General features: G+C 40.8%; 1 protein-coding gene across 1 annotated transcript in view; it reads right to left on the bottom strand.

Annotated features, from left to right (window-relative positions):
• Positions 1-9,732: 9,732 nt before the first annotated feature.
• The window catches only part of SPTLC1 (serine palmitoyltransferase long chain base subunit 1), a 65,624-nt gene continuing 50,635 nt past the window's right edge, over positions 9,733-24,721 (bottom strand). Inside the window, exons 9-15 of the mRNA XM_019966614.2 lie at positions 23,765-23,872; positions 21,499-21,594; positions 21,039-21,135; positions 19,738-19,792; positions 14,893-15,010; positions 12,736-12,809; positions 9,733-11,025 (exon numbers count right to left, since the gene is read on the bottom strand). Coding sequence (XP_019822173.1) covers positions 10,932-11,025; positions 12,736-12,809; positions 14,893-15,010; positions 19,738-19,792; positions 21,039-21,135; positions 21,499-21,594; positions 23,765-23,872 — 642 coding nt within the window. The 3' untranslated portion in view covers positions 9,733-10,931. The remainder of the gene's footprint in view (positions 11,026-12,735; positions 12,810-14,892; positions 15,011-19,737; positions 19,793-21,038; positions 21,136-21,498; positions 21,595-23,764; positions 23,873-24,721) is intronic.

The following is a 24,721-nucleotide window of genomic DNA, read 5'->3' as shown; positions in this document are numbered from 1 at the left end:
GTGGATCTTTCAGGCATTAAAATGATAATGAATAAATACTACAAACAACTCAATCCTCATAAATTTGACAGCTTAGAAGACCAATTCCTTGAAAACCACATCCTAGTAAAACTAAGCAAGATAAAATAGATATATGAATAGTCTTATAACCATTAAAGAAATAGAATTTGTAATACAGTTTCCTGAGAAAGAAATCCCCGGGTTTCAGGTATTTTCAAATAGAGAATTTCTCCAAACATTTAAGGAATTAATAACCAATTTTTATAAACTCTCTCTAGTAAAGAGAAGAGGAGCGAACACTTTCTAACTCATTTTGGAGTAAAGGCAAATATGCCCACTACCACTGCCACCATTTAGTCTTGTTTTGGAGATCCTGGACAATGCTATAACAAAAGAAAAAGAAATAAAAAGTATAATCTACTTGAAAAAACAAAAGAACCAACAAATGATTCAGCAAGTTTTCCAGATACACTTACAAAAATCAATGCTTTCTCTACACCAGCAATAACTGACTAGAAAGATAACAAAAGTAAAATACAAATTACAATAACCAAAAGTAAAAAATATCTAGAAATTATACAAGACACCAAAAGTGCCTCAATGCGAAAACTTAAAAACTCAAAGGAGATTGAAGATCTGAATAAATACAAAGACATCCCATTCTCTTAGAACAATTCAATACTGTAAGATATTGATTCCTAAATTAATCTATGAATGAAATGCAATATCAGACAATTCCACTTGGATAGTTTGAGGAACTCAACTAAATCTACTTAAAAACATACATGAAGGAATAAAAACCTATGAATGGTGAATTCAATTTCAGAGAAAACAAAGGGTGAATGTGTCCTGTCAAATAATAAAGGTAGGTTAAAAGACTGTAATTTAATAAAGACAGTGAAATTGGCATGAGAACAGCTGAAAACAGCAAAGGAACATAGTAACTTAAAGACTGACGCTTGTATTAGACTTAATATAAGATAAAGTATAAAAATAAATTTAAGGGGGAAACAAGAGATTGCTTAGTGAATGATTTTGGAAGACAATCTCACCATATGAAGAAGAATAAAAATGAAACTGGACTTCTACCTAATCCTGATACAGGGTTAGCCTTCAGATGGATTAAAGACCTAAATATGAAAAATAAAGAACTGAAATCAGTGGGGAGCTAAGAGTGTTGAAAAGTCCTTAACTAAACTTCAAAAGCACAAACTGTAAGGGAAAAAGAAATCAATAGCTTTCATTACACCAAATGCAGGCAGCTAAGATATAGATGACAGTAATGCAACTGCATGAAATTGTAAGGGCTTATTATTTGGCATAAACTAAGAACTCCTAGAAGAATAAACAAGTGGAAGGTAGTAATTCAAATAAAGAAATGAGGAAAAGATATGTAGAGAATATTTTCAAAATAGGAGATCTTAATGAAGGCTGATGAATGAGGAAATGGGGCATAACAATATATAGACCAATACTTGGTTCTCTAGGAGAAATAAAGAGGAAAAGGTTTAAGTGGACTGCCTCTTGAGAGTGTGGCTGAAGGTGGAACAGCTGGGGTAGAAATCCTTCAATATAATTTGATTTTTAAGTTTTGAAAGAAAAAGAACTAATGTCAAATAGCCTCATCCATATTTTTCAAAAAGTTAAAGGAAATGTCTCACTTAGAGTAATCTAGTCAGTAATAATTACACTGAAAATGCTGCATAAGAACAAAAATTTTTAAATAATTTCAAAAATGATGGCAACATACTGTTTACAAAATAGAAGGATTTAACTGGGTAAGGATAAGTGTTTGACAAATAAAAAACAGGTCTAACAAATCTTACGTAGCAATTAAATATATCATGTTTTAAAGATATTTTTGGCATATTACAAGAACACAAAAAAACATTGAGCAGAGAAAATTAGATTGCAAATGAAATAGGTATGACATGCAAAAGTTAGCATGTATAGAAATCAGTTCAGTTCAGTCGCATGGACTGCAGCATGCGAGGCCTCCCTGTCCATCACCAACTCCCAGAGCTTGCTCAAACTCGTGTCCATCAAGTCGGTGATGCCATCCAACCATCTCATTCTCTGTCATCCCCTTCTCCTCCTGCCTTCAATCCCTCCCAGCATCAGGGTCTTTTCCAAGGAGTCAGTTCTTCGCATCAGGTGGCCAAAGTATTAGAGCTTCAGCATCAGTCCTTCCAATGAATATTCAGGACTGGTTTCCTTTAGGATTGACGGGTTTGATCCCCTTGCAGTCTAAGAGACTCTGAAGAGTTTTCTCCAACACCACAGTTCCAAAGCCTCAATTCTTTGGTACTCAGCTTTCTTTACAGTCCAACTCTCACATCCATACATGCCTACTGGAAAAACCATAGCTTTGACTATAGAAGCTTTGATATAGAAATACAAACCAATAAATGTTTGGGGTGGGGCAATAAAACAATGGTAATTTATTCTCTCAAGAGTTCTGGAGGCCAGAGTCCAAAAGCATGATGTTGGCAGGTCTGCACTCCCTCCAGAGGCCTTGGGGGAAGATCACCAACATCCAGCAGCTGTTGGTCATCCCTAGTACTCCTTGGCCTGTAGCTGCATCACTCTAATCTCTGCTTCCGTCTTCATGTCTTCTGTCTCATTTCCCCTATGTCTCTCTTCTGAAACCTGTCATTTGACTTAGGTACCCCCCCCCACTTTTTTCTAAATAATTTGAAACATTCACAGATTCCTGGAATTAGGATGCAGAAGCGTTTTTCAAAAATTAATTTTTAAAATTGAAGTTTAGTTGATTTACAATATAGTGTTAGTTTCAGGTGTACAGCACAGTGATTTGTAAACTAAATCTTTTATTTCTAAAGTACTTTATAGATTCCAAAGCATTTTCCTTTTGAATTTGAATTAATTATCAACTGAACATCACTCCAGACAACTTACTCTGGAGATAAATATGTATCAGTGAGAGGGGCATCTAAGATCCTTAGGAGCCTCAGACACGTATCACCAAGAGAGAGAGCACAATGAAAATGTGATCTTGCATGAAAAGATGTGTGATTTGAGATTTGAGCGCATAGATGTTGGAACCCAAATACCTGGATTCTATCTAGATTCTACCTCTTTCTGGCTGTGTGATGATGGGCAAGTCACTCCACATCTCTGTATCTCAACTTTCTCAACCATAAAACATGAAGTCAATTATCCCCACCTCACAGGATTTCCTTGAGGACGAAAAAGAGGTTAGAACAGAATCTGGTATATTGTAAGCCTTCAGTTAAGGATCACTGTTTTCCTTGGTCTGATTTCTGACAACCAGAAGGTCTTTCTGACAACCAGAAGGCCAAGAAAGAGCCTTCTGGCCTTTCCAGGGTCTTTTCCCTGGTAAGGACAAGGAAAGAAGGAGGGGATGTTGTTGGGTCTGGGTTCTGAACACACTAGTGCAAATTTGTCACGTTTTATTTATTTATAATATTTATTTATTTTCAGCTGCTCTGGGTCTTTGTTGCTTTGCATAGGCTTTTTCCAGTTGCAGTGAGAGGGAGCTACTCTAGTTATGGCACATGGGCTTCTCAATGTGGTGGTTGCTCTTGTGGCAGAGCGCAGGCTCTAGGCATGTGGGCTCAGCTGTGTGGCATGCAAGTCAGTAGCTGTGGTTCATAGGCTCTAGAGCGTGGGCTCAGTAGTTGTGGCTTAGTTGCTCCACAGCACGTGGAATCTTCCTTAACCAGGGATCGAACCCATGTCCCCTGTGTTGGCAGGCGGCTTCTTATTCATCGTGCCACCAGGGAATTCCTTGTCAGATGTCTGAAGCAGAGATTCAGCCATCATTTGAGGAGGTGTTTTACTCCCCCAGGTCTCAGGTTGCTCCCTAAAGCTTCTGAGGATCCTGAGAAGTACCTCTCACTTCTTTTCAAGTTTTTTGTGGGTGGCTGAGGGATGTATAGCAGACAGTTGAAGAAGAATGTTTTAATTTCTTGTCTAGCTTTTACCCATCGTTCCACCCTGCTCTCCTTTTCATTTTGTTTTGTTAGGATGTTTTACTTTACTTTTTCCTAGTGCTCTGGCACTGCATGGTACTCATTTAGTTCTAGAATCCCCCTGCGAGGTCGGCAGAACTTGTAAGACTGTGGCCATACTACTGATGAGAAAGCCAACTATCATAGAGTAAAGCTATTTGCTCAGGGTTGTACATGGCTATGACTTTCCAAGTGATGCGAGTGGTAAAGAACCTGCCTGCCAATGCAGGAGACAAAAGATACTCAGGTTCTATCCCTGGATCGGGAAGATCCCCTGGAGGAGGGCATGGCAATCCACTCCAGTATTCTTGCCTGGAGAATCCCATGGGCAGAGGAGCCTGGTGGGCTATGGCCCATAGGGTCACAGAGCCGGACACAACTGAAGCGACTTAGCATGCATGCATGTATGTGCCTGTGAGAAAGAGCCAATGCCATGAGTCTGTACCAAGAGCTTACTGCTCTTGTCCTAGAATGTCTTCACTCAATGTTTATTGTGTCAATGAGGATCTGGTTGCACTGATGCAGGGGGCAGGGGGGACAAAGATGAGTAAATATAGTTTTTTCCTGCAGAGCTTCTAACCTAGCATGCTCAGAAGAGGCTTCCATTAACATAGCTGTGTGGAGCATTTGATGTCACCAGGCAGTTTGCATCCCAGACAATAAAGGTCTCTATCAACATGTTTGAAAGCAGTATGATGCAGACACAACCACTCTGATTTTAAAATATGGTAACCTGAATCTTACAGTCTTCTGCAAGAAAAAAATGAAAGAATGTCAAAGCATATTTTGAACTAGAGAAAGATAGGAGACTTGTTCTACCAGACAGGGACACGTATCAGAAATCAACAACAGTTGCAGTGTTCTGATGTTGGCCAAGATAAGACAAACAAGCTCACAAAGTAGCTACGGATCCATAGGAAGAAGTATTTGAAGGAGAAAGGACAACTTTCTTGTAATTCTGGAGTGTGGACACCTCTTTTTAGCAAGCCAGAATTTCTAGGCCGTATGGAAGAGACTGGCAAATTCGATAGCATAAAAATTTGACACAGCTGTAAAGAGAAAAATAACACAAGAACAGCAAGAAAAGAGAAAACCTGCCATATAGATACCTGACAAAACTATTTGCTGGTATTTATACAAAGAAAGATTTTGCAAACTCCTGGGCTCAAGATTCCAGTTCTAGAAGTCCACACCATGGAAATTCCACAGAAGCACATTGTTACATGTCTGAGGATGTTCATTTCAACATTGTTTGCCATAGGAAAAAAATAAGAAATTAAATGTCTACAAAAAGAAAACTAGTCAAATAAATTGTGACACATCCAAACTACAGAATACTCTGCCCAAAGTAAATGGAATGAGGTGCCGTCACAGAAAAATTCCTACCTTAAGTCAGAACAAGAACTATGCAGTTGTTCTGTGCTTCTAAAAATCCACTTGAATATAGGTACACATGCAAATAGAAATTGTTTCTGGAGGATCTCTAACAAACTTTGAATAAGAGTTACCCCTGGGGAGTGGAATTGGGTGGAAGTAGGATTTTCAAGTTTTATTCTTCGTGCCTCCTTATATTTTGGATGTTTAATTTGAACATATAATCACTTGTGTAATTTAAAAAATGTAAACAACAAGAAAGCAAGGTTCTTCATCCCCAGGAATGAAGAATAAGTTCTTTGCATGTCCATTTAAGCTGGGGAGTCAGACGAGTCAGGAGGCCAGCCAGATGCTAAGGGACAGGAAACAGATGTGGAAGAACAGTGGGCCCCGAGCACTCAAATCCCTATTGCTCAGTTCTAAGCAGAGACTGTGTGTCAACTGCATAGGGTGAATGAGGGTTTCCTCTTCACTTGAATGAAAGAAATCAAGAATATGGAAGAGGCAGATGTGACAGCCATATAGCATGATGTATCACCTGCAGGTCTGAGGCCCTGGAGCTGTCCCAACTCAGCTCAGCTCAGCAGCAGCAGCGTCAGGACACTCAGAGACATCCCGGCAGAGGACTCAGGCCTGCCTGCATGAGGCAGCCTACTGGGAGGCCTGGCCTCCAGATCTCACTTACTAGTTCTGGGCTTGTGAGCTGAGGAAAGGCTGAGCTGCAAATACAAGTCTTTCTTATCTGGGAGGAGCTGGGAAACCAAACAGCATATCATACTTTATCAGCCTTTCATTTTCAGTGCCATCAGTGACTGAAGAAACGCACTGGGAATTTGAACAGAGGGTTTCTCTCTTCAGCTCTAGTTGCCAGGATGGGTGGGGCACTTTCTCAGGTTTCTATCAGTCCCTGTGTGGGAGATGAGGGGCGGGCCTGGAACTGACTGCCAGATCTGGATTCTCAACAGAACGTGTAGGAAGCTGGTTCTAAGCCATACATGTGAGTTAAGGAGGCAGAAATACCTTTCTTCGAAATCTTCAATATTTGGAGTGGCTTCTGTAAACCAGTTGCAGGAAAAAAAATCACAGACCTGGATGTTATGTGAGTCCCAAGTCCTTCTGGAATGACTTCCTACTGGAACACGTAAGCAGGAAGATAGGCAAACGTTTTGCCAACTTGTCTCCATTATTATCATTAATAACAACATATATTCTGTACTCAGTACACATCAAGTGCACTTTAAAGTATTTGCATGTATCGTCGTACCCAATTCTCACCATGGCTCTACAGGCTACAGCACAGTTACTCTCATTTTACAGACAGAGAAACGAGGCGCAGTCCGTTTGGGTCACTGTCCGGGCTCACACGGGCGGCAGGTGGTGATGTTGGCCCTTCTAGGTGTCCAGACTCTGGGGCACCCTCTGCACTGTGCGTGGAACCCTTGGCGGCCTCCTCAGATGTTGCAGTCTGTGGAATAAATGTGAGAGGAAAACGGGGCCTGAGGTGATGCACAGCATGGGGAGTGCCTCCAGGGAAATTCTCGGATGCCATTAAGCAGGGGAGAGACGGCTTGGGGTTTGGGGGAACAGAATCACTCGGAGGGTAAATAGCAACAACCAGGGGAATGGAATCCAGTCTTTGAAGTTTTCTGGCTTGTGAGTTTTCATCAAAATAGGATATTGATTGGTGTGAGTCACATTCCCTGTGGGAAAAGTGTGCACAGGTAGTTCTTTCTCAGTGACAGAGGTTTCTCTGGAGCCAAAGAGAATTTTCCAACTTGGCTTGGGAAACACTGTGACAGCAGGAAGATTTAAGATAATTCAAATATAGTCCGTCAGCCCAACTCTATTTCATAAAGAACTTGTTCAGTGAGGAGGAGGGTCCTGTCCAAGGACTCATGGCTACTGAGCAGATAAGCTAGGACCAGACCCTGTTCTGCTTTCAAATTAGCCTTGAGCTGCCTCCTGTTCTATTTTGGCATACTGTCCTTTGCTGCTGAGACCTGCCACCCCATCCACGTCGTGGACTTCCAGATGTTCATCAGGGTCAACACAGATAAGAACACATTTGCTGAAATGACTGGAAGAGTCAATTGATTAGTAATTATGTTCATTACCACAGATTTGTACTTGATTCAGTATTGCTGTTGTTCAGTCGCTAGGTCGTGTCCGACTCTTTGTGACCCCATGGACTGCAGAACGCCAGGCTTCCCTGTCCTTCACTAACTCCCAGAGTTTGCTCAAACTCATGTCCCTTCAATCAGTGATGCCATCCAGCCATCTCATTCTCTGTTGCCCACTTCTCCTGCCCTCAACCTTTCCCAGCATCAGGGTGTTTTCCAATGAGTTGGCTTCACATCAGGTGGCCAAAGTATTGGAGCTTCAGCAACAGTCCTTCCTATGAATATTCAGGATTGATTTAATATTGACTGGTTTGATCTCCTTGATTCAATGCTTTCTAGTATATTCAGAGTTGTGCATCCATCACCACAATCCTATTTTAGAACATCTCCTGCAAAGGTCCCCTGTGCTGATAAGTTTTCATCAGTCAATCTCAACCTCACCCCCAGTTGCAGACAACCACTAACTTTTTATATCAGCTTTCTATGGACATTGAATATGCATAGTATTACATAATTTCATGGTCGTTTTCATCTGTTTTTTTCCAAAAAATTTTTTGACTTTTTATTGCTAACTTGTATTCCATTTTATGAATATACCACTTTCTGTTTATTCATTCAATCATCAGCTGGCAGACGTTTGGATTGATTTATGGCCATTATGAATAGCGCTTCCCAGGTGGTGCCAGTGTAAAAAAAAACCTGCCTGCCAAAGCAGAAGATGTAAGAGATGCAGCTTTGATCCCTAGGTTGGGAAGATCCCCTGGAGGAGGGAACGGCTACGCGTCCAGTATTCTTGCCTGGAGAATGAATGAACAGAGGAACCTGGCAGGCTACAGTTCATAGGGTCAGAAAGAGTTGGACATGACCGAAGCGACTGAGCATGCACACACGCACGGCAAATTTATGTTAAACTGAAGAAGCCGCCAGAGTGTTTTCCAAAATAGTTGTACCATTTTACCTTTCCCCCAGCTATGCATGGGGTGTCCAATTTTTCCATATCTTGATGACGTTTGGTATTATCCATCTTTTTGATTACAGTCATTCTAGTGAGCCTGTAATGGTATCTCGTGGTAGTTGTAATTTGCACTCCTCTGATGACAAATCAGATCAAGTACGTTTTCATGAGTTTAGATATTTGAATGTCTCTCTTGGTGAAATGTCCAGTCTTTCACCATTCTAAAATCATACTTTTTCATTTCTTATTTTGGAGTTGTGCTCTTTACATTCTTTATGGATACATATCTTTTCTTATATATGACTGGCAAATATTTTCTCACAATCTGTGGCTTATTTCATGTCTTTCAAGCTGTCCTCTGAAGAACAAATTAAACAAAAAAAAATTAATGAAGCCTATATTTACCAATTTTTTTCTTTTATGGCTTATATGGCTTATGGCTTTTGGTATTATATCTATGTTTGCCTAACCAAAGATTTGAAATATTTCCTTCTCTGCTTTCTCTTAGAAGTTTTGTAGTTTTATCTTTGTATTTAGGCCTATGGTCCATTTTTCCTAACCTGACTAAAAGTCCCACTTTTCCTGAGCTGGCGTCTCCTATAGACAACAAAAAGGGAGCAGTCGTGTGCGGCTTCTTCCTCCCCTGGGGGCAACCACTGAGTGGGAATCTGCTCCAAAGCTTTCCACGCTGCTCACCTAGTCACTGCCTTTCTAAACAGAGGACAACTGACAGAGCACTTCAGACCCTCTCACTGTCTCTAAAACAGCAATGTGCATCCTGCTTTAGACTTGAGATACTGTTTCTCAACGTTTCACTTGTTTTATACAATTTTTTTGTTTCTAATAGGTATTTTTTTGTGGTGTCTATTACTGGATTGTGGTCACTCTATAGCTTTAATTTAGGCTTTGTTTTTGGTTCATGTTGATGTGTTTCAAGGATTGAAGTTAAATAATATGTGCTGCTCCATCATTTTTTTCCAGGAACTTCCAATCATTTTTTAAAAGTAGCAATAAAAATCTAGATATTGCAATTTTGACTTTGAAAGGTTACAATCTTAATTTGCTTATAAAAAGAACAGGCCTTGTATTTTTGTAGTCATATGGGGCCAAGGCTTAAATCAGTATGAACCAATGAAATTTCTGATACTATATATTGAAGAAAGGCATTAAGGAATTAAACACCCCCATAACATACACACACACTCACACACACAGACTACCACCCTAGGTCTGCAGAATTTAAAATTAAGAGACCATTCTGTTGAATATATTACATATACAAATAGACTTGATTATCAGGAGTGTAGGTTTATTTAATTAAAAAACAAAACAGAACAGATTCATCCCCCAGAGTACTGTATCTTTTAAAGCAGCAGCAATCACAAGGCACATATGTACAAAATACCTCAAGCAAAATAGAAACCAAACATTAAAAAATATGTTATCTAAAAAGATGTTGAGGACCATTTGTTAATATGAACATATACTATAAAAATGATATTTTCAATATAATTTTATTCTTTTCCCTTTAACAAGAGATGGAATAATAATGTAATATCTATGTACTATCTTGTGGCACATATCACAAACATTTATATCACCCAACTTGGTCTGCTAAAGAAAAAAACAGCTAAAGCACAGATTAAAAATTGTATTTTCAGTGCTTTCACATCTTTTTCAGATATCTGGAATTCATTAAGCTGAAAAGAAATAAAGGTCACATTTTCTTTAGCTTAGAAAAGCCCCATGGTTATATGTCCCTAGGCAAACCCACTATACAGAAAAGAATACATTCAAGATATTCTAAAATATCAAGGACATGATTTCCATTTTGGGATGATCACAGTAACCCTCTTCAGAAAACAGATTAGAAATCAACAAAGAATAAATGTAAAGGTCAATTATACTAAAATAAAATAGTATTTGATGTAAATTATTGCTCACTTAGGAAGTATAATGACTGTTCTCTGGTTAGGGATGCTAAGATTCAGTGTTAGAAATGGTTGCAACATCATAGTGTATATAAAAATTCTTGGATTCAAATATATTATAATGAAAAGTTTATAATAATTACACAAAAGTGTTCCTTTATATATCAGCCACCACTGCGCTTCACATGACAAAGACTGAAAAACATGTGGTTGGATTAGATCTTCAGTACATTTTGTATCATATATGCTGAAGTGCCTCTAAGCTTTACCGGTGTAGACAATTTTGTCTAATTATTTAGACAAATAGTACTAACTAGCACAATTTAAGGATCAGTTAGACACTGTCATTAGTTTTTCCTTTAAAAAAAAATTAGATTTTGGGTTTTCGGATGTTTTCCTTTAAAAAGTCACCAGGATCCATCTCATGGTCACACAACACGTTGACATCCACACCGTCTAGAGACACCTTATCGGGTAACTGCAAGGCACCCTCTGCTCGCTCGGCCATGATTCTGAGGCCTGAGTGTGGTGTGTGGAGTGGCCACCAGGTCCCAGACTAAAGCAGCACGGTCTGGGCCACCTCGCTGATCGTGGACGCAGCTTTCTCCAGGTCCTCTTCTGTTTGTTCCACTGTGACCACAACCCTAATGCTGAGAAACCACAGGGACACACAAGACAGTCCAATGAGAGTCTACACAAAGGGTCGGCGGCCATCTGTTTTTGTGTGTAAAGCTCTTCTACTGGAACACGGCCTACAGTCCACAGCCGCTTTCTCACTGCCCCGCCAGGGCTGAGCAGTCGTGGCAGGGACCTTGTGTCCTGCGAACTGCAAGTACTGACTGCCACTTACAGGAGTGACTGTTCCTCCCCGGACTACCAGTGATCTGGTCAAGGTAACCCTGCAGTGGGGCTCTGCCAGAGCTTTAAGCCTACCACTGCAAGCAGGACCAGGTTCAAAGCAGGAAGTCAACATTTCTCAAATTAATGAGTCTGTGGTGTTCACAATTTTAATTCAGTAAGTCATACAGAGTTCTACAATATTTTGATGCAAGGCAAAGGTTTTCAAGTTTTCAAGAAACTAAAGATAAGAAACATCAGCCTGACAGCTCAACACTACCTCTGTGCCTCTTATTCTGCTCTGCAAATATCTGCATCAGCCACTGGACACATATGGGCTGAGGTGGGCTGGGCTTGGAGTCCCGAGGGCACAGAATTAGGGTGGCCCCTGTCCTCATGAAACACAGGCTCATAACTCGGGATGGTATGATTAGAAGAGAGAGAGCAGGATCTTCAGGGTGCGTTCCAGCTGCTGCCAGAACAGCCTTCCAGAACCCAGCCTGGTGCTCCATGTCTGCATGGTGCTCTGACTCCATGTGCTCTTCTGGGTCTTTCCCAGGCTCCCTCTCAATGGTTCCTCTCAAACCTGTGCTCTGGGCTCCCCTGATGCACCTGTAGATCTCCATAACCCTGCATTCCCTGCTGGAAGGCCTCATGCCCACCCCAGCTTGTCTGATACACTCAATTTTCCTGGTTTAACTTATGCATCACCTGCTCTCGGAAGCCTGAGTCCCTCCCAGGCTAGAATTAACCATATCCTCCTCCTCTGTGACCTGTGTCATGACCTTGAACACTCGATGTTCTGGGTATCTACCTCCTTGGACTACCCTGTAAAGGCTTAAGGGCAGAATAAGGATGTTTTGTTCAATGAACACTGATTTTATTTATTTTTAAAAATTAATTTAATTGGAGGCTAATTACTTCACAGTATTATAGTGGTTTTGCCATACACTGACATGAATCAGCCATGGGTGTACATATGTTCCCCATCCTGAACCCCCTTCCCACCTTCCTCCCCATTCAATGAACACTGATTTTAAATCATGAGTCAAGGTACTTTCCCTGGAGGGCTGCTCAACCCTCTCTCGATTTTCCCCACTGATGCTTTGTTTTTCCTTAGGAGTTTAATAAATGTTTGTCAGATTAAGTATCACACACAGTGCTTGGGCCAGAGGTGAGATGACACCACCAACCAGACCGTGCCCTTCCCTGCAGGACTGTCCGCGTGGCAGAAACGGCTGCCACAGCACAGTGGCAGGTCGTCACCGGTGGGAACCTGGGCTGTCCCAGTTCAGTCTCGAGATCACAGATGTTTCATTTACTAGAGTCCTGAGGGATTTTCAGTTAAAAATGGGAAAACATCTAGTTTAAGAACAACAGGTGATATACTATTTTTTTAATGATACATATTCTTCCTTATCCTATGATGATCTTTCAAAAAATTTCAAAACATAATATATTTCAAAAGAGCTTAAAGTAGTAAACAAAATGATGCCTCAGGTCATATTTTAAAGTCTACTAACCTCGGAGGGGGGAGGTACTTTTCTTCTTTCTCCAAGTAGCGTGCCTGAGTCAATGCGATGCCTCTGTCCATGCACTGTATGGAAAAGGAGTATACCTGTGACCCCAACTGAAGATGCGTGTGGGTGCTAAGCTGCTTCAGTCACGTCTGACTCTGTGCGACCCTACAGACTGTAGCCCGCCAGGCTCCTCTGTCCATGGGATTCTCCAGGCAAGAATCCTGAAGTGGGTTGCTGTGCCCTCCTCCAGGGGACCTTCTCTACCTAGGGATCCAAACCACGTCTCTTGCCTCCTGCTGGCAAGCGGGTTCTTTACCACTAACGCCACCTGGAAAGCCCAGACCACAGACACTGGTCATTAAAACAGGAAGGTACACTGAAATGTCACCCTCAATAGAAGTTTTAATTCATTTTTCCAATTATAACTACCAAGACAAAATAACTACAAAATCATCCTGAGCAACACTGTTCTACAGAGCCTCCTGCAATGAGGGAGGTGTTTACTCTGCACCGTTCATGGGCAGTCAGGGACCCATGTGGCTTTCGGTCACTGAGACATGGCTAGCGCAACTGTGACACTGAGCTCTGAGTCCGACTTAATTCAAATAGCCATAGGTAACTAGGGATTACCGTTTTAGGGAAAGCAGAGTTAGGACAAGGGCAAACAGGACCAGCAAAGCCCTACAGGCTAACCAAGAGCTGGATTTAATAATGCCAGCAGAATCACTTCAGAAATTGCTCACAGGGAAATGGCAACCCACTCCAGTATTTTTGCCTGGAGAATACCATGGACAGAAGAGCCTGGCGGGCCACAGTCCGTGGGGTCGCAGAGAGTCGGACACACCTGAGCAACCAACACTTCAAATGCCAGCGACACCTCTGATTCCCATGTGCACACTTGGGCACGGTGCTACCAGGCACAGAGAAGTCTGGTATCACACGTTTTTTGAACAGTTTTCCGATACATTAGCCATCTGTCAACAATTTTAAAAAATTAATGATATCAAAATAAAAAAAGCATAAAGTCAGACAAGGGTAATGATTTATAACAGTTTCTCTTTGCGGTGATGAAATGTTTTCGAATCAGAGCCTGCACAACCCTGTGAAGATACTAAAAACCACTCAACAGGATACTTTAAAGGGTGAATTTTACAGGTGAATTGTATTTAAACAACAACAACAAGACCCAATCAGAACAAGAGGTGCTATAAAAGAGAGAACAAACACAGCCAGCCTGTGGCAGCCGTCGGCCTGAAGAGGAGCCACTCTGTCAGCTGTGAAGGCAGGTTTTCCTCTGCTAGGAAAAGATAGAAAACAACGGCAGGCAGTGACGTTTGCTAATTCTACATTCTGGAAGTGTACTTGGAAAAGTTAACTCCTTCTGCAAACATCTGGACTGGCTCTGCTTCCTCGCTAGTTAAGAAACATTATAAACCATAGCTCAGTTTGTAAAAACAGTTGTTTTGTCAAGCAATTCAACAAAAACTTGGCAGAACCTCCTCTCAGTTCTACAAAGCTTAAAAAAGAGCTACTGTGTCATAATTTTCTTTTCTCTATCAAATACGGAAAAGAAAAGACAAAGAGGAACAAAGGCTTTTAAGGTGGAAGCTGTGATGATGCAAAAACACTGTAAGAACTGCCTCTTCCTTCTTACAGATGCAGCTTTCACAGAGTATTCTCTTCCCTGCTCCAGAGCCTGTTCTCTCCTCATGCGACTCTCAAGATGATTTCCCAGAGACAGCCAGTATCGATCAGGCCCACAGATACTACTTTGGGATCTGTGAACTGTCCACAGACTCACTTTTTCTTTTAGTTACGAAGATAAGCTATGTTAAGTACAGTATGGAGTCAACTGATTCACATGCCCTCTTCTGAGTCTCCCTCTGGAACAAAGCAGCAGTAAGACTAGCTGTTGCCATGAATGAGAACAGGACAGAGGTGAGTCTGATCAGAACGGACACTCTGGCACCTAGACAAGGCCCACATCCCATGACACAAATAATGTGTGGAGAAACATTACTATTACCCTGACGCCTGGCAGCACAGATTCAGGGCAGGAGCCTCAGAAAGGAACTGTCAGGACAAGCAGGACAAGGAAGCAGAGTGAGTCTGTTTTCATTCGCAAGTATGTATGTATTCACCTAATAACTGGATACTCACTTGAGTTACTATTTCCTGAAGCAGTTTAACATCTCTTTCTCGACACCCAGTGGTCTCTTCCAGTTGGAGGTGCAATGCTGGAGAAATAGACTCCCCCACTACTTTTAGTCCAGGAATGCTGAAAGGGAAACATACAGACGCATAATTCCCCTTCCAAGCTCAGGCTGTGCTTGTGCTTAGTTGCTCAGTCAAGTTCAACTCTGTGTGTCCCCATGAACTGTAGTCTGCCAGGTTCCTCTGTCCATGGGGATTCTCCAGGCAAGAATACTGGAGTGGGTTTCCGTGCCCTCCTCAAGCTCAGGTTCCTCACGTATTAATAATCATATGAAGTCTGCATTAATGAATTGACAGAAACTTGGAACTTTCATGGGAAACACCATGTGATGGGATTCTAGATCTGACAAAGCAAGGTAAAAATACATGCTCTGGGCAGTGCTTCCCGGTCTAGGACACCCTGCAGCACGGCTGGGAAGACGGTTCACTGGCTGGAGGGTCCCCCTGGGTTCACATTTCACAAAGAACACAGACATTGTCTCCAGCCTCCCACCAGGTGGTCTGCACGCCTCACCCCACTTGGCTGGGACCGCCCTGCCTCAGTGGGGCCCTCACAGGTCCCACGCGGGTCGTGGGCCCCGGGCTTACAGCTTCCTCTCCTCATCTCTTCTCTCCTGTCCTCCTGCTGGTGCCAGGCACGCCTGGTCCCGGCCCACTGCCACTCCCCTGAGGGCCTCCCTCATCACCCACTCCAGGAAAGCACCTTCAGTTTCTATTATTTTGTTTTCTTCATGGACAACTTATTATAGTTGATAATGTTGCTTCCTTATTTTCTATCTTTAGTTTGTGTCTTGTTTTTCACAAATCACAGGAATGGCTTCTGACACTGAAATTTTATACTCTGACCACCAGCAACGTTCAGGTTGTAAAGCTGCCTGCTTGTGTGCATGTGTTACTTGAATTACAATTACCTTCTTCTTTCTTAGGATTAACAGTACAGAAACCTGCTCTTTCTCAAGGAGAAAGAGAGATTTCTTTAGAGGTGAAAGTCTATATTTTCACATGATTATTATAGATGTTATGAGAACTGCAGGCCATAGTACTTAGTCAGGAATGGTATGATTTTTGACCTATCTCGGGGGACAGAAACCGTAATACATGTCTATTCGAAACTGGGCCAAACATTTTAGATTGCTTTCATTTAGTGTACTTTACTTGGAAAGATTTGCTTTTCCCTTAGAGTAAAATGAATACAAAAAGTACTTGGTAGCATACTCAATTCCTCAAATATTTTTAGGACTCACCACGCTTTTCCTGAATGACTACTTGTGCCAAATAGCACGTGAGGTGGGGAGGCTAAGATCACCTGCTTTTCAAGCCAGCCTTGAACATCATTAATTTATGCCTACTTTCTTTACATGTAATACACCATGCTGCTGCTGCTGCTGCTGCTGCTAAGTCGCTTCAGTTGTGTCCGACTCTATGCAACCCCAGAGACGGCAGCCCACCAGGCTCCCCCGTCCCTGGGATTCTCCAGGCAAGAACACTGGAGTGGGTTGCCATCTCCTTCTCCAATGCATGAAAGTGAAAAGTGAAAGCGAAGTCGCTCAGTCGTGTCTGACTCTGAGAGACCCCATGGACTGCAGCCCACCAGGCTCCTCCCTCCATGGGATTTTCCAGGCAAGAGTACTGGAGTGGGGTGCCATCGCCTTCTCCGAATACATCATGCTAGGATCTCTCAATAAACCAGGCTGCAGATTTGAATGGAACCTTAGACTCTAGGACTTCTAGAATACTGGGAAACCTTATAGATCAGTTGTTTACTAATGTAGAAACTAAGTAATATGCTTTCAAAACCCATTTCCTAGGTGAATTTTGAATGTGTTAAACTGTATACAAAGAAATATCAATTATTTTAGGTCATATACTCTCAGAGAGAACTGAATATATTACTTTCCAAATAGCATTTCCTATGAATAAAATGGCCTGGATTTTCCTTGTTAATAACAAGGCACCTAAAAGCCCAATCAAGCTTCCTATTTGATCAAATGGGCTCATTTCACATGTTGGGTGGAGCAAGCTGGTGGGAGAGGAATGAAACAAAATGGCCTCTTTCTGGCTGCCTGGATACTGATGCGTTAAAGTTTAACTAAAACCAATGGACATAGTTATAACTCCAGTTCAGAAACTTAGAAGCTGTGTTTCAGAGCCTGAACGGAGAAGGCAATGGCACCCCACTCCAGTACTTTGCCTGGAAAATCCCATGAATGGAGGAGCCTGGTGGGCTGCAGTCCATGGGGTCACTAAGAGTTGGACACGACTGAGCAACTTCACTTTCACTTTTCACTTTCATGCATTGGAGAAGGAAATGGCAACCCACTCGTGTTCTTGCCTGGAGAATCCCAGGGACGGGGGAGCCTGGTGGCTGCCGTCTATGGGGTCACACAGAGTCGGACACAAATGAAGTAATTTAGCAGCAGCAGCAGCATACTTAAAAAATCTTTTTGAAGACCTTATTATCTACCATTTTTTTTTTACCAAATGGAAATCCTAAGCATTGATCTAAGTCCCATGGACAGGACAGTCAACAATTCAGACATGGTCTCTATCATGTGCTTACTGTGGGGAGAGCACTGGGCATGAATAATTATCTGTCGGAATTTAAGGACTTCAAGATTCCAGCAAGGACTCAAAACTAGCATAGGCCATTGACTTCCTCTCCCAAATGCAGCCTCAGAGATGACAGCAGCAAATCTCTGATCAGAAGAGATTTAGAAAATTACTTAGAACTGAATGTTGGAAATACTGCCTTTGAAAATGTTTATATTTAAGACATTTACTGGAAAATAATAAAACCAATAAGCTAAATGTAAAAAGCTAAAAAAAAAAAAAGAATAAAATCAAAATTCAATGAAACAGGAAGGTAGGAAAATAAGGGGAAAAAAAGATCAATCAAAGAAAACAAAATCAAACTTAAAAAAAATGTGCTGGGCAAAAATCCTGGAAAAAGGAAAAATTACAGAAACAGAAAATAAAAAGAGGAAATAATACAGACACAGGAAAGATAATCATAGACTACATGCCCAACCCAAAGGCCCCAACTCCAGAGAGTCTGACAGAGGAGTCTTGCTCAACTCTGAAGAAATAAATCATCAAGCCTGGTCTTACACAGTAGCTCCATAATACAAGACAGTGGAAAAATTATTTCACTGATTCTTAGGTTACGTAAGGCTGTTGGAACCAAAGATTGTAGCCCCATTTAAATCACAGATATGGATATAAAAATTCAAAATTTTAACAGTGAAGAAAAACATACTATAATCAAGTAGGGGTTTACTCAGGAATACAAGGATGTTTTAACATCAAAAAATACAGTCATGCCTTTGAGTGACAGGCACATGGCTGGGTAAGGTGCAGGAGCAGAGGTGGGTTTCAGTAGTTTCAAGTGTACATGAGAGGTGAGGATGCAGAGAAGGCTAAACAGTGGGGAAAAGACTGACTACACAGAGAAGCAGAGCAACGGGCTAGTTACTACAAGAGAGTGTGGGGTCATGGGAAAGAAACATTTAAGACAGGGCAGAGCTAATCAAATGACTCAGGAAATGGGAGAGACTGCAGAGAAAGGAGAGAAGACAATCAAAGGCACTCGGTTTTAAGAAAGAAGAGCTATGATGGATGGAGGAACACTTCTCTGGCTGTAACAGGAGGGAAGGCTGGCTTGGAAACCTGCAGGTGTACAAGTTTGTGAGGGAAAATGAAGCAGTTCCCAAGTGAAAGCATGAGACAGGGCTGTCAGCTAAAAGTGGGTGCAGTGAGACAAGGGTGAGGGATTTTAGAGAGGAGAAGTGTGAAAGAGCTGGGAACAATGGAGGATTGGACTTAAACATATTAACACTGCTAGACAGAATAAAGGGCATCTGAGGCATGTGTTCATGAGCTGACAGTGACTCCGTGGTGCTGGGCTGAGCAGGTTTATTAATATTTCATAAACCAATGTAACTGGAAACAATAACAACAATATCTCTCTACCATAAATCATGCAAGAACTTTTGCTATGATCATAAAGTCAGATCCAGACTTTAATTATTTCTGCCCCTATAGTATCTGGAACATCTGTGACCTGCTTATTTATCAACTGTCTTTTTCTTTTAGAAAAGTTTCTAGATTCCATATCTGGGAATAGGGATAGGACTTCCATGACTGAGAAGGCAGGTTTCAGCTTGGAAAGGCAAAAAGAAACACCACAGGCAAGGTGAGATAATTTTCTATAAGAGCCTGAGGATGTCACCAGCCTTAATTCCCCTCTCCCCCTCAATTCTCAAGGAATTTTAAAGAACTACTCTTGTATAGTTAATATAAACAAAAATAAACAGAATACACATAAGGTTCACTTCACTTTCACTAGTTTAAGTAATTTAAAATAAAAGAATAATTTTCTAAAAAGTAACATGGACAGTATGAACCCACCATCATCTAATACATCCTTGTATCCCTACAGATGTGCAGAGATTCTCCAATGTTTATCAGTTATTTCTGGTGGTCAAATGTTCTGTTATTTGTTAGTTTTCATCTTTATCTTTTGTCCTGCTTTAATTATTTTACTAATGAACTTATTATCATTTTTAGAAAAACAAAGCTATGATTCTTTAAAACAATGGCAAAATGGATGTTTTGGATTCACACAAAAAGAAATTTGAATGAACTGTGTTTTTGGTTTCTTGGCTGCAATTTAGTCAAATTGACCCAGCCGATTAAATGCACTCAAAACCAAAGACGTGACATTCAAAATTTTTCATGAGTTGTTTGAATGTGGTGAAGATAAACTTCAAGATGGTTGAAAAGGTAACTCACCCTTGTAAAGCTTTATGAATTCGTTTGCATTTTTCCTTCAACACTGCAAAAATACCTGAATGAAACAAATACATTTGATAGTACATTTGGAAAATTTGGTATTACTAATCTAAAAATGTTTTTAAAGACCCAGTTCATCAATTTATTTTAATTAATTAATTTTCCTTTTGGCCATGCCATGTGGCATGCAAGATCTTAATTCCCAAACCAGGGATGGAAACCATGCCCCTGCAGTGGCAGCGCAGAGTCTTAACCACTGGACCACCAAGGAAGTCCCCAGTTCATCACTTTCAAATGCTGCAAATCCTTCTGCCTACTAGTAACACACAGACAGCTGGTAACTCCTCTGAAGACGCCCAACTTTCATCTCTGGCACATACTAGCCGGCACCTTCTCACCCTACTTTCAGCAAAATCTGGGAGGTTTTCAACAACAAAACAAAGGCTCTTTTTCTTACCAAGATTCTATACATTATCTAGCTAAGAATAAAAGGGTACAAATCTGATTTCTGGACCCTAAAGAATTTGGGAAAACACAGACACTGTGTTAATGTTTATGATCTCTTTCTTGATACTTTTGCTTTCTTTTAAGGAAATTTCACAAGCTGAAATATCGGAGGAGATGAGAGTGGCGGGCTACTGATAAGCAAGCATATGACTATGCACAGAGAAATGTTCACTTTTACTGATTCTCTGAATTAAAAAAATCAACGCTGAAACTTTAGAAATTTAGAAAATTTAAACTTTACAAAACCCAGACCTGCTCTTGCATTTGTGTTTTAGCCCTTGGTGAGGAGGTGTTATCACAGCCTAGAATCACATTTTAAATTGAGTCACCTGCCCATTAAGCAAGCTTTAATGGCTGGTAAACCAGTTTGACTTTGGTACCAACTCATGGTTCAAAGGCTGGAGGGGACAACCAGACAACAGCTATAAAATTATATGTACCAAAAATTAGCATACTTCAGCAAATTTCTCAAAAAAATAAATAAATAAACTAAATCACCATGACTGGCCCAGAGGTAACCCTCCTGTTTCCGGCATCTTTGCCCACCAAAGGAGCCAGCTCTGCTGTGGCTCTGGCTTCATCTCCAGAAACGAGAGAAGCTCTATACCAAAACCCTGGGGGCAGGGACAACTTCTTCACCATCATCCTTCCCATAGGTTGCCAGATAATCTAATTCTGAGCCAGAGCTTTGTATAGGAAATAATTCCCTCCAGCCAATTTCTCAAAAAAGCAAACCAGGAGCATGGCTAACATAACCTGTGACATCTTTGATTTCCTGGGATTAAAGGTTATACCTGGATTCTCTTCCATGATGTTGAGAGCCTCAATCGCAGCAGCAGCTAACAGGGGAGGTAACGAAGCTGAAAAGCAGTATCCCTGGCCAGAAAGTCGCTGAAAAGAAACAAACAAGTCACAAAGCATATATTTGGTGGGGGGTGGCGGGGACAGAGAGGCTAAAAAAATCTAAAGGCACTAAATCTCCGTACCACCTACCAAAAAGTGTGTACAACTGCTAAGGTGGTAAAACCCAGGCATGTACAGAAGTTATCATGTAACAAAAACAAAACCTTTTTTTAAAAAGGGAAACAATTTCTAAATGTAAATATTTTGAGTGATTCTTTAAGAAATCTATTTCTAAATAAAAACTGTATGATAAACTAAGAATGAAATTTTGCGAAAACAGTTACATGTTTGGGTGACTCAAATGGAGCAGTAAATTTCAGTTTTTGCTCTTTGTTTTTAAAAAGAACCCACCTGATGGTCAATTACGAAAGACCTGCCACAGCAGAAACCCCCAATAGATGCCAGTGAGTTCTCCATGTTGGCACTGATAAGATCAATATCATCAATCTGCCAGAAAAGAGGAACAGTGGGAGTTACTTCTCAATTTAAAGAAAAGGGAAAAAAAAAAGGCCAATGTCAAGCTTAGAGACAAAATTTCAGCAGTGATGATGTCAACATCTGGATTCAAACCACCTCTATGAAAATAAAGGATAAGTCATACAAAATCAATTGTTAAAAGGACTGTTGCTTCACAACCCACCTCTGAATGTCTCATTTTATATATACTTTTTTGCATTTTGTCATGCATTGACAATTTATTCACAGATAATAAAAGATGAAATCTAAAGCTGTTCGATACTCAACATACTCAGAAGCACAAGATAAGATCATTCCTTGCTAAAACAGTGGTCTCAGCTGGCCTTCTCCATAGAAGGTACTTGAGAGAAACAAAAAGGAATCTTTTGAGCATTTTTGGAATGTGTACTACATTCATCTTTTCCACCTTTCCAAAAACGAAATCAATTTATTCAAACATGAAGGCAATAGGTTCTTTGAACAAATTAACCAATTTGGGCAGTGGATAAACCTAATGTGCCCAGTGGGCTCCTGAACACCCACCACCTTTTCAACGGCTCAGCACTCCTTGGGTCCTCACGTTCTGCTCCAGCCCCCGGCACCAAGTTCCATCCTGTGCACAACAGCCATTCAGTAACTACTCACTGGTGGCCATAATAACTGGTCAGATCACACATGGTGTTATTCTAAGTGTTCCACAGATCCAACAAGGAAACCTGTGCTCTCTTATTCTTCTTCATCCTTTCCTTATGAAAAATTCCAAACATATATTGGTATTACAGAATTACCACCAGATTCAATAATTATCAACTTATGGACAATCCTGTTCTATGAACAGCCCCCTACTGCCCTCTTCATTTCTTTGGAGCAAATTTCAGACTTAACTTGTTTTCATCCATAAATATTTCAGCGAGCATTTCTAAAAGATAGGTACTCTTTCAAAAACATTATCAAAATTTCTTATATGTCAAACATTGAGGGTTCAAGTATCTGTTTCACAAACCTTGTTTTCCATGATATTTGTATGAATCAGGATCCAAATAAAGTCCACACATTCTGTACTTAAGCTCTTATAAATAATATCTCTGAGACAACTGCTAAGAGCAGTCAGAAAACCAGAAGAGTGAAATTATATGGTGCTTTTATCTTCTTTAAAATCTTCATGTCTTAAAAGCTGCTCTAGTGTAAATTTTACTTGAATTACATTTCCATTTTTCTTAAATTCTTTAGGGCATTTAGTTGCCAAATGTCAGTCTGTCTCTGGGGAGCATGCTTCAGTCAAGTTTCTGTGATATTCATTCTGCTTTACATTTTTCTCTAGATCTGTATGGGTAGAGGGATGCAAATATAATTGAAGGTGATTTTATGTTGCATAAGTTCAACTTTTTAACATGTTGTGAAAATTTTTATACACAAGATTTGGAGAAAAGCTTCTTTAACTTGACCACACAGTGGAGGGCAAGGACAGGCTATGGCAGTGGTGAATGAAGACAGACTACAGCAGCGGTGAGCGAGGACAGAGTACACAGTGGTGGGCGAGGGCAGGCTATGCAGTGGTGAGTGGTGACCAGTTGTGCAGATGGGCCCGAGCTGCTCCTCCTTCCTGAAGATCTAGGCACTCACACCACCAAGGGTGGGGCTAACTGAAGCTTATTTTCCTTCAGCAAAAGAAAAACATGACATACTCCAGTTGTCTGGGACCTTGTGGGGCTTTTCTGTGAATACCATATTGGTAAGGGTTTCTGATATTGTACATATTAAAATCATCCCCATATATACATACTACACAGAATATACAATTTTAAATATTAGAAAGAACATCTTTTCACTGCTATAATAAATATTTTCTAAGGACAACTTGAGGAATTCTTACTGATTTTAAGGAAAAAAAAGGTAAATTTAACTGTTTCTAGAGATACTGAAAGCTGGGATCAAATGCTACCTTTTAAACAGAACACAAATCTATGATTAGCCACTCTGAGTTCATAGATTTCAAGGGAAGATGGGGCTCTGGTGTGGCTGAGCCATCCTCCATGGACTCAGTGAAGTGCTGCCAGTGCACACTGATGAGGAGCACTGTCTTGTATCCATGAAACCTGCCCAGCAGGGTGGAACTGCATGGTTACTATATGAGGGAATGTTCCAAAAAAGGAGAGCTTACACTGATTCCAAAATGTTCCGTGACTCCTCGGCCATGCTCTCCCAGGACTCCAAATGAAAGGCTTTCCTCCAGAAAGATTCTTGCTTTATATTTATATTTTAACTTAACCTATGTGGTAAATAAACACAACTTTAAAATACTGATAATTAGCAGTGCACAGAACATATGGTTAAGAACAAAATTAAACCTAAAATAAAAAGGAGAGGAAAAAAACGTACAGTGTATCCTCATTACTGGTGGATTCATATTTGTGAAACTGCCAATTTGCTAAAATTTGTGACCCCAAATTAATACTTAAGGCACACCTGCAGAGTGGTGAAAACTGTGAGTCACCTGGAACACACTTTCCAGGCGAGCTAACAGGCTACTGCTTCAGCTCATACTGTGAATAAGTGTCCTCTTCACGTCTTGTTTACTGCCACATTTTTCACATTTTGTTGGTGATTTTGTTATTTAAAATGGACCCCTAGCACAGTGCTGAAGTCTTGTCTAGTTTTCCTAAGTGCAAGAAGGCTATGATGTGCCTTATGAAAAAAAATGTATCTTACCTAAGTATCATTCAGGCCAGAGTTACAGTACTGCTAGCCATGAGTTCAATGTGAATAAATCAACAATATATATTAAATAAGGTGTCTTTTAACACAAACACATATAAAACAAGGTTATGTATTGAGCAATGGATGAAAACGTTGTGATGAGAGGCCTGCAGAAAACTAACTCTGTATTTGTCCTAGGAGCAAAAGTTTAGTATTTGATAATTCGGTACTGGCAGCATGTTAACAGAACGTAAGTAAACATACCCACGGGTTTCCCTGGTGGCTCAGACAGTAAAGAACCTGCCTGTAATGCAGGAGACCCGGGTTCAATTCCTGGGTTGGGAAGATTCCCTGGAGAAGGCCATGGCAACCCACTCCAGTATTCTTACCTAGAGTATTTCATAGACAGAGGAGCCTGGCA

The sequence above is a fragment of the Bos indicus genome, chromosome 8 (genome assembly GCF_029378745.1).
Source record: "Bos indicus isolate NIAB-ARS_2022 breed Sahiwal x Tharparkar chromosome 8, NIAB-ARS_B.indTharparkar_mat_pri_1.0, whole genome shotgun sequence".
Classification (NCBI taxonomy): domain Eukaryota; kingdom Metazoa; phylum Chordata; class Mammalia; order Artiodactyla; family Bovidae; genus Bos; species Bos indicus.
The sequence above is the reverse complement of the archived record's forward strand: the minus strand, read 5'-3'. Positions and strand labels throughout refer to the sequence as shown.